This window comes from Serinus canaria, chromosome 6, assembly GCF_022539315.1.
Source record: "Serinus canaria isolate serCan28SL12 chromosome 6, serCan2020, whole genome shotgun sequence".
In the NCBI taxonomy this organism is placed as follows: Eukaryota; Metazoa; Chordata; class Aves; order Passeriformes; family Fringillidae; genus Serinus; species Serinus canaria.
In genome coordinates, this window is record NC_066320.1 from 5,061,198 (window position 1) to 5,077,620 (window position 16,423).

At 44.6% G+C, this 16,423-nt stretch overlaps 1 protein-coding gene across 4 annotated transcripts in view; it reads left to right on the top strand.

The window, feature by feature from the left end:
- The window catches only part of PCDH15 (protocadherin related 15), a 263,505-nt gene that overhangs the window by 23,136 nt on the left and 223,946 nt on the right, over positions 1-16,423 (top strand). For 3 of the 4 annotated variants that reach the window (XM_030241129.2, XM_030241128.2, XM_050976519.1), the window contains exon 2: positions 2,758-2,823. In XM_030241129.2, coding sequence (XP_030096989.2) covers positions 2,758-2,823 — 66 coding nt within the window. Of the gene's footprint in view, positions 1-1,880; positions 1,896-2,757; positions 2,824-16,423 lie in introns of all 4 variants that reach the window. The other variant, XM_050976520.1, reaches the window with a different exon arrangement.

Consider the following 16,423-nt stretch of genomic DNA (forward strand, 5'->3'; position numbering starts at 1 on the left):
ATGATAACATACATCTCTGGAAAAAAGTTAAATTTGATTTTGTTATGGCCCTGGAAGGTTTATTGTATCCAGTGAAAAAAATGAGAGCAGGGGGAAAGAAAAAATAAAAGGCCATATTTCATATAGATAATGCAAACATTTCTTATCTGCCCACACAGAGTGCTCGTAGGAAACTGCAGTGGTATGAAAGATGTGGTTTTCTAGGTGATTTATTTGCTCTGTTAATGCCTGCAAAACAAAAAAGCTTTAAAATAATAGTTAATTTCATTCTTAAAACCCAAACAAACTGAAAATTTTCAATTGTTATGTATCAAAGTAAACCATATAAGAATGAAAGGAATAGGGAGGGAGAGTTCATGCATTAATAATTTTATTTAGACTGCCTAAGGCACTTTGAAATGGTGAAGTGGGCACGGAGGTGTTTGGTCACAGGTTGGGCTTGGTGGTCTTGGGGGTTTTTTCCAACCTGAAGGATTCTGTGACAACAAACCCTGTGTGGTGGTGGTGGTGGATCTCTGAGGGGCACCACAGCAGCTCCCTGTATTCCTCAATTCCTGTAGGGAGGAGGGATCCTGGCCCTGGGCAGCCCTGGAGGCACCTCTGGAGTGCTGTGTCCAGCTCTGGGGGCTGAGCACAGCAGGGCCAGGAGCTGCTGGAGCTGGGAAGGGCCTGGAGCAGCTGGGGGCCCAGGGAAGGCTGAGGGAGCTGGGGCTGCCCAGCCTGGAGAGGAGCCCCAGCTGAGAGGGGCCCTCAGGCCTGGCTGTCCCTGGGGGCAGGAGGGGCAGAGCAGGGCCCAGGCTCTGCTCCGGGGCCCAGCCATGGCACCAGAGCCACGGGCAGGGCCTGAGCCCAGCCATTGCCCTGCCCAGGAGGCACAACTTCTTCCCTGGGCAGTGCCCAGCCTGAGCAGATTGCCCACAGAGCCTGGGGGCTCTCCTCCCTGGGGCTGGGGCACAGCTGGGTGCACACAGTGCTGTGCCCTGGGAATCCCATCATTGTCCATGTGGATGGGCAGGCTCAGGGAATGCCGTGCTCAGTCCTTTCCCTGTGGTGCTGAGATGTTTGAACTCCTCAGGGGCAGCACAAAGCTGCTGCTGCTGCTGCTGCTGGAGGAAAACCTCGTGTTGTAGAGGTGTCCTCTAGGAGCTTCATCCAAACAGAGATCTGAGCAAATGCTTCTCTGTTCTCACCTCCCTTTGTAGGTCTTGTCTGTGCTGGGGTAATTGGAGGCTGTAATGAGCTGTAGTTTGGGTCCTTTGACATCCACAAATGTGTAATATTTACCATAAGATGAGAAATCATTTACTTCAGCTTGTTCTTCTATTTAATTTACAGATGATTTTCTGTTGGGATTTGTGTGTAAAAAATACACCCTAAAAAACCAAAACCAAACCAGTAATACCTGAGTATTTCTGTCCTGTTTTGAGCCCAGAGCTTGATTCAAAGTTATCATTTCACACAAATGGAGTTTGGTTGAGCTGTGCATCAGAGGAGCCTCTCAGTCTATAAAATCAGGGGTAATCTCACATAGACCTGAGTGGTGAATTGGGAAGGATATTGGTTGTCTCTTTTCTCACTGACTCAATGATGCTCTTGGAAAATTAAAAGCTCCTCCTAATGAACTTTTATTTCCACATGCTTTAAAGAGGATAGTGGTTTTCTGCTGTTTAATGTAGAAAACCTGATTGGTCCTAAAACAGTCATCACATGTGGTGATCATGCTTTTATGTATTTTAAGGCTACACTTATGTGTTTGCTAGCTCTGCATGTACTGCTTGATATCTTTGAACCTCTCTTTTGAGTAAACCAACAAACTCTTACTTATTTTCTTTCGTTATTCTGCTCTGCTTCCATTGATGACTCTAAACTTTTGACTCCAGACTGGCAATATGAGGGTAAGATGGCAAAATATGACTTCCTGAACATTGCTCGTCTGCTTTTCATTTGTGTTCTCCTTAGAGTATTAAAATTCCATTCACTAAGTAGATCCTTTTTGTTGCAATTAAATACAAATCATGTTTGTTTCTGTTGTGAAGCTTTAATTATGATTTATACCTTTTAATCATTCCTTTGGTTTTTCTTTGGGTTAAATTTCCATCGTATTCCCTGTGTCCTGACTCACACTGAGATTCCTGATGGGATCTCTGGAGCAAAACACAAACAGATTCATTAGTGTAGCCATCCAACTGGATCATGGTGGAATGTGACAACAATCCTTCCCTGGCAGGGTGGGCAGGCCCTGGCACAGAGTGCCCAGAGCAGCTGAGGCTGCCCCTGGATCCCTGGCAGTGCCCAAGGCCAGGTTGGATGGGGCTTGGAGCAGCCTGGGACAGTGGAAGGTGTCCCTGCCATGGCAGGGGTGGCACTGGATGGGTTTTGAGGCCCTTTCAAACCAAACCATTCCATGATTCTGTGATATGAGGGGTGTTGTTCATGACATGCAAAGGAAGAGGAAAAGCCATATAAAGTTTTTGCAGTTCAGGTGTTTTAAACATGGCTCATACCTGAGATCTGTTGTCATCACATCCTCCCCTGCTTTACAAAGTTTCTCTGAGTAAGGGATAAGCAAACAGCTCTGTTTGGAACCTTTGTGGGTGTAACTTTACTATCAGTTGTAGCTCATACCTAAATGCATCACATTTAAGAGAATACTTGCCTTCAGCACACCAAATATGCTGACTTAAAAAAAACCCAACAACAAAACCCCGGAGATCCTACTTTTGCCATGAGAAATAACTCTGTTTTTCATCTTTATAGATTGCAAGTTGGCCAGAACAGGTCCTCCAGCCACAATAGTTCCCATCGACGAGGAGAGTCGCAACGGTGAGTGCCCCACAGTTATTTAGAACACAGATTATTTATAACCATTCTTTAAGGCCCTTGTGGCAAACAGACCTTCTTAATTTTTCTGAAGTCAGTGGGATGGTACCAGAGGGACAAAGTTCCGGTCAGTATTTGGTTTTCTTTAAATGAAGCTGAAATTTTACTCTGCAGCATGAAAGGAGTGTTAACAACACGGTCTTCTGGGTTTCCCACGTGGCTTTTGGCAAGTTGTTTGTTGGTTCCCTCTAAGTTTAGGAGCATGAGTTGATGGACACCTCTGAAATGGAAGAACTTGGTTGTAGTCCTGGAAATTTCAAAAGAAAATGAATGTCCCTTTTTTCAGTATTTAATTCTCCTGACAAATCAGAGTGTTCTCAGATTGTTACCCTGTGGTCTGAGCATTGCATTTATGCAGCGTACTTTGATGGGATGGAGTGCTTTACCCTGTTAAAATCAGCTGTTACTTCTGAGAGTAAGTTACTACTTTTTCCTGCTTTTTTTTCTGTGTGTTTAGGGTGGGGCTTTTTTAACCTTGCAAGCTGGGTCTGTTTTAGTGCTGTGTGTGGCTGTGGTTTATCAGATATGGCTGCTTGAGATGGTGAATAAAGCCAGGTGATGCTAGTGGAACTGCTCTGCTGGCATTCTGGGAGGAATTCCTTGTTGGAATTGCTCAAAGTCAGATGGATAAGTGCATTTATGGGTAAAACTCCTCAATAAACCAATTTTTAATACACCTAAGTGCTGAAAAAGCTCTGGTACTGGGGTGGCTGTTAAAACCAGGCTCTTCTTCCTCTTCCTGGGTGGTCTTCCCTGCAGTCAGGAGAGTCCAACGGAGGGCTCTGAAGATGGATGTGCTCTTTGAATTGGATGTACTGGTTCTTGGCAAGCTGCTGTTGAATCCTGATGTGTTCCAGTTGTGGCCTGCTCAGTTTTGGTGGAATGACCCCCTCAGCTGAAATGGTTTGGCTGCCATAACTGGTCTCTCTTAGCCTTTCATCCTCCCTACTCATTAGAAATAAATCTGTGCTAACAGCAAGGGATTATTATTAAATCCAAACCAACTTTGCCATCAAAAAAACTCAGTGAAAACCTTTAGAAAGAGAGGTTGAAGTTGTGGACTCCCCCTCCCTGCAAGTGTCCAAGGCCAGGCTTGGCAGGGCTTGGAGCCACCTGATCTAGTGGGAGGTGTTCCTGCCCACAGGAAGGGAGCTGGAATGAGATGAGCCTTGAGACATCTTCCAACCCAACTCAGTCTGAGATACAAAACTTAATAAGGAATACATCGTGTTCTACATTTCCAGTGACAAAACTTTATATTGGGATTTCCATGAGATGCAGAAATAAAGATCCACCTAATTTTGTGCTTGCCTATACAAACAAGTCTCTAGCTCACCCACAATGTGAAATCTCATCCTTCTTTTAGTTCTCCCATGGCACTGTTCCTTCCAAGTGTCTGTTGTTGAGGTTGGAATGGCTTCTCTAAGGATGGAGATCTCAAAACAACGGCTGAGACATTTTATTCCATCAGTGCATGTGGTCATTGTGTTCTGGCAAGAAACATAAGATCCTGCTCTTCAGAAACAGATATTTAGTTCCACTGTGCCATGGCACATTGAGCTCAATCATTCCTAATTCACAGGAAGTCAGAGACCAGCAAATCTCACAGAATAAAAACATTTTCCCAAATAGCTCTTGCTTGTTTTCACAGTCAGGCACACAGGTACCGTGCCTGACCTTTAAAGATGTTCTTGAAATCAGCAGAGATGTTGAGATTTGACAGTTTCCCACCATGGGATGGATATCTCTTTATATCAAGTAATTTAGGTACAATAGTAAATTACATTATAACTGTGCTCGTGTGAGCAATCCTGGAAGGAGTGAACTTGACCTTTCTTAAGGAATAAATGAATTATTTTATCGTTTTCCCTGTGTTGAACTGAATTGGGTGATAGTATTTCAGATCATATTAACAGCAAAACTGAATTTTTCTGGATGATTTTTTTAGGCAGAGAGTTATTTTCACCCATGGATTTCTTTTTATTTTATTACTGGATTTGAGACTTGGTTTTAACTTGTTTTAAAGTCTGAATGAGCCTTATTCCTAGGTCAGACTTTCTCATTGCCAGTGTACCCCAAGTTTTTGGAGACCTTCATGTGGAGCCATCCATGCTTTTTCCCTTCATATGAGCAGCCTGAAATTCTCAAGGGCTTTGAACCTTTGGGCAGGGTTTTTGATGGAAAGTATAGTCTTGGGAAAGGACTTCCACACGGCAAGATTTAAAGATTTAGAGATTAAATTATAATTTGGAAGAGAAAGCAGAAGGTGGGGTAGAGGAAACAAGCAGACCAAAGTGAATTCCCCTACTGTGAGGAGAAATAGGAACTGGCATCTTGGTGCTCCATCCAGAACAAAAAAATTCCACAGTTAGGAATAGTTTGTGTTCTTTCCCATCCTAGAAAAATCAGTCAGTGTTGGTGTGGTTTGGTTTTATTTTGGTGGGGTTTTTTCCTCCCTGCTTCCTTTATGATGGTGTGAGTGCTCTAATGAATGATGGGAGCAAATCCCAAAACCTTCTGCTCTCTTCCACCTTTCTTGAGGGTGTCTTTCACATGGAAGCTTTCATGGCTGTAGGTGGGTCAAGTGTTATTTTCCCACCTTTTCATCTCCCTACTCTCTCAGCAGCAATCTTTCTTCAGCTTGACTTCCTTGTGGAGAGGCACTCCTGGGAAATAGGGCATAAAAAAGTAGGAAACAAAGCTGTGGGGATTCTTCCCCCTAATTCTCTTGCACCAATTTATTTTCAGTTTTATTATACTGTAATGCTGGAAGAATGGATGTGATTACTTTGATGTTTTCCATGCTGGTCCAAACTGGTTTAATTTGGTTTTCAGGGACAGGGATTGAAGAAAATGTCCCCAGAGGCACAAAATCTGTAGCCCCCCTCCAGAGATGGGCTTAGGTGTGCTGATGAGGACTGGGAGTGGTGCCTCTGAATATTCATTACTCAATTAAATGTTCAGTGACCACCAGGACTGGAATTGAACTAATTAGCCCTAAAGAAGGAAGAGTCCTGCTACCCCAGGCATTTTGGTTAAAGGGAAAAGTTCTTCAGTAAAATCAATTTAGAAGGTTGCTGTGGCTGAGAACAGATCTATCAAGAAATGCATTCCTTAAGAGCTGTGCTGGATGTTCATTTCCTACTTTTCCCTCCTGTTTAAGAAAGAAGGATGAATTAATGACTTAAAGGTGCTTTAGCCTTGGAGGGCTTTTTCAGCCTAAATGATTCCATTATATTCTTGTACTGCCTTCATGAGCATCTCACTCTTTAATTTTAAACAAAAATACTTTCATCTATTGCTTCCTATCATTCAAAAATCAGCTTTGTGAAGGAAAGTCATCTTAGTTTTACCATTTCAAGGGATTCTGAGAACAGCTTTTCCCAAGTTTGCAGTGTATGTGTAGATGTGGAAAGGCACCAAACTGTCATTTTTATCTTGATTTTTCCTATTTTTCCCATAAAGGCAATTTGAGGACTTGGTGCACTGTGGTTTTTTTGTAGTGTTTCTATAATGGAAAAAATTCAAGTTATTAGTTTACATGTTGTTATCATTCCTGTGAAATGCTTCCAGGGAGAAAGTTGATTTTTAATCTAGGTCATGCCATTGTCTTTATGTCTCCCTGCCCACATATAGATTTTTTCCCACATCTTTAGACAATCTTATGGCTCCCTAAAGTGTTTATGCATGCTTTTGACCAGTTTTTGACCATCCTTTTCAAATTTATCTTCACCAGCCTGGAATCTGGTTTGTCTGACAATGGAGATGTGGTGTGCAGATCTAAGTCAAGGTATTGCAGCCAATAAATAAAGCTTGGAATTAAATCTGGCCATTTTTAGGCTGAGTGTCTAGGCCAGGTCTGGCTGTTCCAGCTCAGGGTGCAGTCGAGGTGAATGTTGAGGTTTTGGTGATGAGTCTCAGCAGTGTTTTGCTGAATCTCTGGGTGCTGATGCTGTTCTGGTGGTCATTAATCCCAGGTCTAAGACATTAGATTAGCCAGCAGTACAAATCTGAGCTGGATCAGACCCAGGCCCATAATAACATCTGCTCAAATTAAGCCTCGCTCTGTGGAGTTTATTCCAGCTTTGTGTTTTTATATGGGAAGAGAGGTGATCCATTAGATGCAATAGCTGCCAGATTGAGGAACTTCTGTCAGAAGTTGTTACCCTTGTGGAATGTTCTGGACAAATTCTAACAGGAGGAGTGGATTTGTATTGATTCGTGTGCCCCACGTGGCTGAACACTGACTGGGCTAAACAGCTCTGCGCAATCCACAGCTCCTTTGGAGCCTGGAGGTTTCCTATGGATGCTGTTCCAAAGGGATGGATGCTGCTCTGGGGGTGCTGGGGGTGAGAGCTGGCACCCAGAACCCCCCCATGCCCTGGGCTGAGCCCCAGCCTGGGCAGCAGGGGAGGGGGGGATTCTGCCCCTGTGCCCTGGGCTCAGGTGAGACCCCACCTGCAGAGCTGCCCCAGCCCTGGGGCCCAGCACAGGAGGGACCTGGAGCTGCTGGGGAGAGCCCAGGGGAGGCACCAGGATGAGCAGAGGGATGGAGCAGCTCTGCTGGGAGGAAAGGCTGGGAGAGCTGGGACTGTTCACCCGGAGAGGAGAAGCTCTGGGGTGACCTTGCAGGGCCTGAAAGAGCTACAGGAGAGATGGAGAGAGACTCTGTACAAGGGATGGAGCGCCAGGACAAGGGGGAATGCCAGAGGACAGGGATGGATGGGATATTGGGAATGAGGAATTGTTCCCTGGCAGGGTGGGCAGGCCCTGGCACAGGGTGCCCAGAGCAGCTGGGGCTGCCCCTGGATCCCTGGCAGTGCCCAAGGCCAGGTTGGACACTGGGGCTTGGAGCAGCCTGGGACAGTGGAAGGTGTCCCTGCCATGGCAGGGGTGGCACTGGGTGGGCTTTTGGGTGCCTTCCAACCCAGACTCTGTGCAGCTGTGAGAATTCTCCCTCTAGTTCTGGGTTGTTCAAAGCATTCCTGGGCTATTTAGGAGTGTGCTAATTAGACTTGGAAAAAGGGGTTAAACTGGGCCATAGAAATCCCCTGGCAACAATGAACATTCCAGGAAAACTTCTGCAACAGGGACTTCTGCTGCTGCCTCCCTGGTGGGGAGTGGGAAGGCTGTGACAGGGCCAGGGAATCAAGAGACACCCAACTGGTGTCTGACTTGGTTTATTTTTCTAAATGCTCTGCTCCAAGAACTGGCCACAGTTTTCTCCATAATTTACTCAGCTAATAAATTACTTCAGTGACATGAAATATGGAATATTTTTTATAGGTTCTATTTATGTTTTTTCCCCATTTTTCATGTCAGCAGTTGGCTCATAGGTGTTGCTTCCCAACTCTGCCTGCAGGTTGCTTCAATCAAAATGTTCACCAGGAAATATCACTTCTTTCCTGACAATTTGATTTAGTTTATAAATTCATGAGATGGGAAAAGAGGATGAAATTTATGGAAATTATTTTTGTTTCATTCCATCCTGTTTGTTCATTTCTGTTCTGAAATGATGTGTTCTCCAGATTTGGGTATTAAGGATTTCATTGGAAAGTAATGAATCAATTTGGTGTCTAATGCTGGTTTTATGGCATGGATTTAAATTCTCGTGTTTCTCGTGTAGGACAAATGTGTAAAGACTGAGGAAGCTGTAAAATGGATCAGTTTATTATTCTGCTTCTATTTATCAGCAGTGGTTGGGACTTAAGCAAAGCTGTTGTTAAAGATGTCTGCAATTCTCCTCTTTCAGTTATTTTTTTAAATTATGTCTTTTTTAAAAAAAAAAAGTTTCAAAAAGCAGGAGATAATTCAGGGTGGAAGTAATAGAGAAAAGTTGCCCTTTAAGAAACAGATTAATTCTTAAGGGTTGAAAACAGGGATAGAGTTGGAAATATTTATTTATTTTTGTGCTGTCAGCTGTCTGGACAAATATCCTCAGCTGGTGTTGGTGCTCTTGGTAGAGGTGGAACAGAGGTCTTTGAATTACCTTCAGGGATAATAGAGAAGTGATGTTTCGATGGCAAAACCCAGGAATTTAACTCCATTTTGAGGTAGGAGTAATTGTTGTGGATCACGATTCTGCTCTGTAGTGCCAGGGCCTTTTCAAAATGTGTTTGGGATTTCCTTTTTTACTGGAGATTCTCCTCAGAGTGACTGGAATTTTTCTGGACAGCTCATCTATGACAGTTTGAGTAGTCAGAATAAATTATTCAAATTATGGTACGTGATCCATTCATATTCCCAGGGTGTCCATTTACCTTTGCCAATGAAGAACTGCATATTTCTCCTAATTATGTCTTCCATATAGGTTTGCAACAGCAAATGTTTCAGTAGCAATGTTCTTTGATTGTCTTCTCCTTATTGATTGTCACAGTCCCAGTAAAGCAGTGCAAGATTTGATACGTTTTAAGGCTTTTTAAAATCAGTTTTGCTTCAGAGAGTGGGAGGTGATGGTTGGGATTGGTGTCCAGAACTGCAACGTGCTTTCCAACTGTTTTGGTGTCTCTTTAATTTTGGAGTGTAAAACAGAACCCAAAGCAGGGTAAATCCAATTCAATTCATGGTAAATTTGGGGGAAGTTGCTCCAACCAGCTCCCAGGGAAGGTTAGCCTGGCTCTGTTGTCCCATGGAGCTGTCCCAAACCTGAGAGCTCAGCTTTCCTCTTGTGCCACCAGCAAAGGTGAGACACTGATGTCAGAGAAAATGGATCCTCTGCTTTCTGAGGAATGGGCTTTTATGTGAGTTCTCTGTCAAACGATGGAGTTCCTGCCCTGCAGCTCAGAATCCATCAGCCCTTCTGCCCTCAGCTCTGGTGAGCTCTCTGGGCAGGTGCTCCCTTTCCATAATCCCCAGCTCTGCTGGTTCTCGGGTGCTGGAGCTGCTCAGTGAAGTTCCTGCAGTTCCTGCTGATGCTGGGCTTTACAGTTGACTCATCCAAATCAGGGGAGCAAATCTCGAGTGGGGCAGTTGGAATCTCAAGTCCTGTTGATGTTTCCTTTGTGTCCTGCTGCTGTCCAATTACACATCCATAATCAATGGAAACCACTAATAAACCCTTATTGGGAAAGCATCTTCCCTGGGTTTTGCCTGATTTGTTAATTTGCTTAGATTTAAATGCACAACAAAATAAATCTCCCTCTGCTGAAAGCCATGACTCTAACACTTTTTTTCTCCCTGACTTCCCAGCCTGGTCTGCCTTGTGTCTCCCTGATTTTGGTACTGCTTGAAGGAAGCTTTTTCTGTTTAAATGGAACTAAAGCAAAGCATATTGCCAGTTGGGGAAAAAAATGTCCAGGTGGAACTTCCTGGGCATCAGTTCCTGCCTGTTGCTCTGGTGCCATTGCTGGGCAGAGCAGAGCCTGGTCCATGCCCAGAGAGGCTGTGGGGTCTCCTCCCTGGACATATTCCAGACCCATCTGAACACAATGCTGTGCCCTGTGCTCTGGGACGGCCCTGCTGGAGCAGGGAGGTGACACCAGGTACCAACTGAGCTCTTTTCAGCTTTGACCCATCCTGGAATTCTGTGTCTTTTCAGGAGGCACCTGAGAACCTTGGGAAGTCTGTCCCCCAGGACAGAATTCCCATTACTTTTCTGAGATGCTTTCTGTAAGCCAGGCATGCTTTTGAAAAAATACTTCCTTCCAAAGAAACCTCACCTGAATTTCCATTTAAAGTGATGATATAACCCCAGTCCTTTTTCACACCTGGCTGAGCAGGTATGGCTTTGCATTTCCCATTCTTCAAGGTGTGTCTGGATGTGGCACTGCGAGCATGGATCTGGTGAGTAATGAGCTGTCCTCAGTGTTTTCATAACCTTTCAAACCCTATCCCCCAAAAAAGGAGAGGGAAAGCAGAAAACATGGGGGGAATATGTCTTTATAATGGTCATGTCCCAGCTTCCTTTCAATGCACTCATTTTATTTTGATCTTAAAATGGTGGATAACAGCTTAATAATTCATGGATCATATGTTTCTCCCTCAAATTCCCTGTGTTTTTAAGCAGATTGCTCCAAAACATCAGATTTTTTCCCTTTATTCTGACTTTGAATCACTAATAAGGATCACACTTAAGTTATTGCTTGTTTTGAACAGCAGAGTGCTTGGAACACTAAATGATTCAACAAATGATGGATTTCAAAGCCCTGCTTGGCTCAAACATAAATTTCATTTGTTGGTTTATTTTGTTACACAGTCTCATGTGAAAGCTCCTTGTATCCTTTCAGATTTTCAAAGTCATGCTAATCAAGCCAAATGTTCTGCTCCGTGGCTCTGAGAGATTTTTCCTCCTTTGTCCAAGCATCATTTTTCATCATTACTCTGCTATTCCACATTTTTATCCTATTGACACAATTGTTTAAGAACATAGAGCCTGATTAAAATAAATCATTAAGTCTGGACCTTCTGGCTATCTCTAAGTTATACCATTACCCCAATCCTAGGGATCATTTTCTCCTTCTGATAAACTCATTTTCTTTTTCTTGAGGTGTTTAGGGGAGTTGTTAGAGGGCAAGAATCTCAGAGTGTTTAACCAGGCCAGGTGCTGGTGCTGCCCCTGGGTCAGGGCAACCCCTGGGATGGATCCAGGCTGGGGATGAGCAGCTGGAGCAGCCCTGGAGAAGGAGCTGGGGGTGCTGGGGGTGAGAGCTGGCACCCAGAACCCCCCCATGCCCTGGGCTGAGCCCCAGCCTGGGCAGCAGGGGAGGGGGGGATTCTGCCCCTGTGCCCTGTGCTCAGGTGAGACCCCACCTGCAGAGCTGCCCCAGCCCTGGGGCCCAGCACAGGAGGGACCTGGAGCTGCTGGGGAGAGCCCAGGAGAGGCCATGGAGCTGCCCCTCTGCTCTGGAGCCAGGCTGGGAGAGCTGGGATTGTTCACCCGGAGAGGAGAAGGCTCCAGGGAGAGCTCAGAGCCCTGCCAGGGGTTCCAGGAGAGCTGGAGAGGGACTGGGGACAAGGGATGGAGTGACAGGATGCAGGGAATGGCTTCCACTGCCAGAGGGCCAGGATGGATGGGATATTGGGAAGGAATTGTTCCCTGGCAGGGTGGGCAGGCCCTGGCACAGCTGGGGCTGCCCCTGGATCCCTGGCAGTGCCCAAGGCCAGGTTGGACAGGGCTGGGAGCAACCTGGGACAGTGGAAGGTGTCCCTGCCATGGCAGGGGGATGGAAGTACATAATCTTTGAGTTCCTTTCCAGCCCAAACCATTCCATGATCTGTGAATACTTTACTAAGTTTTTGCCCAAATATATTTCAGTTCTGTTCAGAAGAATAATTATACGTTGCTGCTACCAGGCATAAAATTTTATTTCTCAGGATGTTTTATGAACCCAATGAAAAGCCTGGCACATGTTGCTTCTGAAATGCACTGCTGAGCATTCATGTTGGGCCTATTATTTTGTCACTTTCACAACAGGGTGAAGTTTAAAAGAGCAGTTCTGTGACAAATTATCTTCCATGGAAGGAATTAATAGTTTTTAGAAAGGCCATCCCAGAGGAGAGCAGCTGCAGGGAGAACCACCTCACTTTTCAAGTGTGTCTGTGTGTTTTGAGAGTTTTTATTTCTTTTCCTTTTCTTTTTCTTTTTTTTTTTTTTGTTTGTTTACTGATCCTGTTTCTCCTCACATGCAGCTCCACACCCTGTGTTTGATGCATCCAATTCTTTCCAATATTTCCTCCCAGCATACAAAGGGCTGGGAGAGAGGATGCAGTGCTGGCCTGAGATGTGGCCCATGGGCTGATTCTTCCCCTGTGTGGGGTTTTTGGTGGATAATCCTCAAGTCTGAGGAGGAGAAGAAAGCTCAGGGGGCTCTTCTGGCTCTCCTCAACTCCCTGACATGAGGAGGCAGATGAGGAGGAACAGGGACAAGGGGAAACAGCCTCATGCTGTGCCAGTGTTGAGGCTGGATATTGGGAAAATTCCTCCCTGAAAGGGTTGTTCAGCCCTGGCACAGGTGCCCAGGGTGATGGCAAATCTACCACCGGATTGTCACAGCCAGGTGGGTGTGACACTTGAGGACATGGGCTGGTGGTGGCCTTGGCAGTGCTGAGTTAACAGCTGAACTCAATGGTCCCAGAGGTCTCTTCCAGCATTAATGATCTGTGATTTGTTGTTGCTCCCTCTGTTAACAACTTTGTCTCATTCCTTTTACAAACAAAAATCTTACTGAGTTCCTTTGGGGACTCTTTTGGGAATAATGGTCTCTCACTGCAATTAGGAATGTCCTAATTCCTTTCTAAGCTTTGTGGCCTGTGAGTTGTTCTTCCTATCTGTCAAAGGTCACTTTTTATCTATTTCCCTTTCCAGAATCAGCTCTGCTTTCCCCACAGCTCAGAGATCCCTGGGGAATTCCCTTCTGGCTTTGTCTGGGTCTCCTGGGGGCTCCCCACCCCTGGAAGTGTCCAAGGACAGGCTGGATGGGGCTTGGAGCAACCTGGGATAGTGGAAGGTGTCCATGGAAGGGGGTGGAACAAGAGGAGGGTCCTTTCCAACCCAAACCACTCCATGACGTGGTTGCTGTATCAGAACAAGAGGCATATCCCTTCTTCCAGATCCTTTAGGAACGAATTTAAGGCAAAATTTGAATAATCTGTCTTTTAGGATTAGGTTTCTTGGTAAAATATAGCTCACCAGATAGGAAGAAGTTTCCAGTGAAGGAAGGAAAGAGGGTCACCAAATGGTTGATGTTTGTGGTGTAATTTTCTACACACTCATATTCTCCTCCTTGACTTTCTGTAGGAAAGAAGGGGTTTGGTTTTTTGTTTGGCTTTCTAAATGGGGTAAGTGAAAGCCCATTTGTTATTACTTATTTACTAAAGGAGTTTTCTGTTGTTTATTTTTTACCCTTGACATTTTTAGAATATACATTAAGCCTGTTCTATATATATCTGGCCTTTTTAGAATATACATTAAGCCTGTTTCTCTGTGGGACCCCACACCCCCAAAGGGCTGTCAGCATCCATCTCTCCAAGGGGAATGTCCTTGGAACCATTCCTTGCCTTCCCTTGGCAATGAAGGATTGCAATTCATTTCTCCCACTCCTCTTGTAAAAACAAAGCTCTGGTCAAAAAAATCTTGTGGTTTCAGCTGTGTTCCACTGGGTTTTTCCAGCCTGGGCATACCAGGATGTGCATTTCCCTCTAAGCTGGGCATGCAGCAGGACAGGGGAGCTCTTTGCTGGGGATCCACAGGCTGGGCTCATCCCTCCAGGCTTTTGGGAGGGATTTCCTGAGATCCCATGAGATGCCCTGGGTTATTAGAACGCTTTCAAATCCCATCAGTATCAACTCATAACGTTTTAGGGTGTTAGATTTGTCAAGTGTTTGGGGTTTGTTTCATGCTTTTGTTCAGCATTAACGCTCCTGCTGAAGCCCCTCCAGGCTCTTAATTAATCTCAGCAGTGAGAAATCATTTCTCCTGAAGGTGAGTTGTCACCATGGGTGTTCATTCCTCCCACCTTTCCCACAGGGGGCTCTGGTTCTTTAAGGATCTCTGGCTGAGAGGAGCTGAAAGGGAAGGATATGCTGCTTCTCTTTGGTAATGTAGCTTGAGGTGGGGGGGACCTGAAGGATGATGCTGTCTCTTAAAGAAAAATAAAAGAGAAAAAAAAAGAAAGGACAAAAATCTAAATAAAAAAGCTTGGTAACAGTGGAATGAAATATGTATTTCCATAAGAAGAATTCCTAAAATCATTAAAATGGGGGAATAGCTCCCTGTTTAATGAGTGATCTCACTGAGCTCTCAGGTTATTGGGATGTTATTTTCCCCCCTTGGAATGTCATATGATACCAGTTCAAACAGCTTCCTGCTATTCCATTCATTTTATTAACAACATCTCAGGCAAAGCACAGGTTTTGATCTGTGGAACTCTGTAAAAGGCACTTGTAGAGCACCTTTCTTTGCCCAGGCTCTGCCCATGGAGCACTGGCTTTTTGTTCAGGTCTCTGGGGACCAGGGCTGGTTGGATATTAAGTGTTAAAGATCTGGCAGTGCTATTTCTTGCCTGTTGTTAAGCTCTCTCATGCATTATTTATCAAACAGCAGGTGAAGACTTCAACCTTTTTATGATAATTGATAGTGGTTAGAATACAAGATTACAAACAGCTCCTGAGCACCAGTAAATGCCAGCACGGCAGGTGGATTGGCAGGACGTGTTTTTCATTGTTAATTCAAAATATAAGAACTTTGTTGGGCCTCACTGGGTCACTGTGGAGGGGGAGAGGAGAAACAGGTGATAAAATTGGATATAAATAGCTTTGTGTGGGGTTCTGCCTGCTTGGGTTGTGCAGTGCTCATGCAGGCTTCAGTGTGGGGTGACAGGATTAAAGGCACCTCCTGTGGGCTCACAGCCTGTTGTGGATGATTGTTGTCCTTCCTTGGAGCCCAGGATCCTCAGGGACCTGCTCCCTCCATCACCTGGGGGGTTTAGGTTGTTTTAGCTTGGGGTACAAGTAGAATTATCCCTATGCATAGAATTAATTCTAATAAGCCAGCTGCTCTGGGCATTTCCTTTGCTTGTGCCAGGTTTTGCCCAAGTCCTTGGCGTGGTTGATTCCTGCTTGGGGTTCAGGTGTCAGAAAAAGGTGCTGGGAAGTTCTAGTTCTAGTTTAGTAAGGTTAAGCCACACTTAAGTTAGTAAATTATGCCTGTTATAACCAGACAAGGAATTGGGTGGTGGGGAAGTGTGAAATGCAGGATTTTTGCCATTTAGTATCAACTGGGTTAAAAAAAAAAAAGAAAAAAAAGAAGAGAGGAGACAGAGGAATGAAAAAAAAAATAAACCATGAGTTGTTAATTCAGTTTGATAGAGCTGAAACAGCTCCATATTGATGGCTCATTATTTTTAAATTGACTAAGGGTTTCCTTTCATTAATTCTTTATTCTGCAGACAGATGGGAAACGGTGGCTGCTTTTTTTCAAGGGCAATTTCACCCAACTGACAGCACATTGGAGCTTTGGGCTGGGTTTTTTTTTCCTGTTGAAATATGACATGGCATAGATTAAAAAAAACAACAAAAGAGAAGATTCTTTAATTAAAATGTGCTGCCTCAGTTTTGTTTAATTGTTTTTATAATTAGTGCCATGATCTCTGTTAATTTTCAGCTATCTGAAAACATGCCTGGTGGGTGTCAGATGTCTCTGCTGGGTTAGCAAACATTAAAATACATTAAAACCACACATTTGCTCTCCCTTCAGTACTGATTTGCACCATCCTTCTCATTCAGCAGCCAGGCAGAGCCCTGAACATTTTGATATTATTTTTATTAGCTCTAATTAGCCTTTAAGCATAACGAGCATCCATGGAGTAGCTCTGTGTACTCTGAGTTTTAGATGTTGGGCTAATTTTGGGTTGTGAGTGCTGTCTGTGAGGTTAAACCCAGAAATGGAGAAGAAGGAAAAAGCTGTGAGTCGAGCTAAGCCTCTCACCCTTCCCTGCCTCATCCCATCAAAGCCATCAGGGACTCAGGGAAGCAGAACACACTTCCAGCTCCAGCCAAAATACAAACCTTGCTGTTAGGTGGGTACAGGGATGAGCCTGAGAAATGC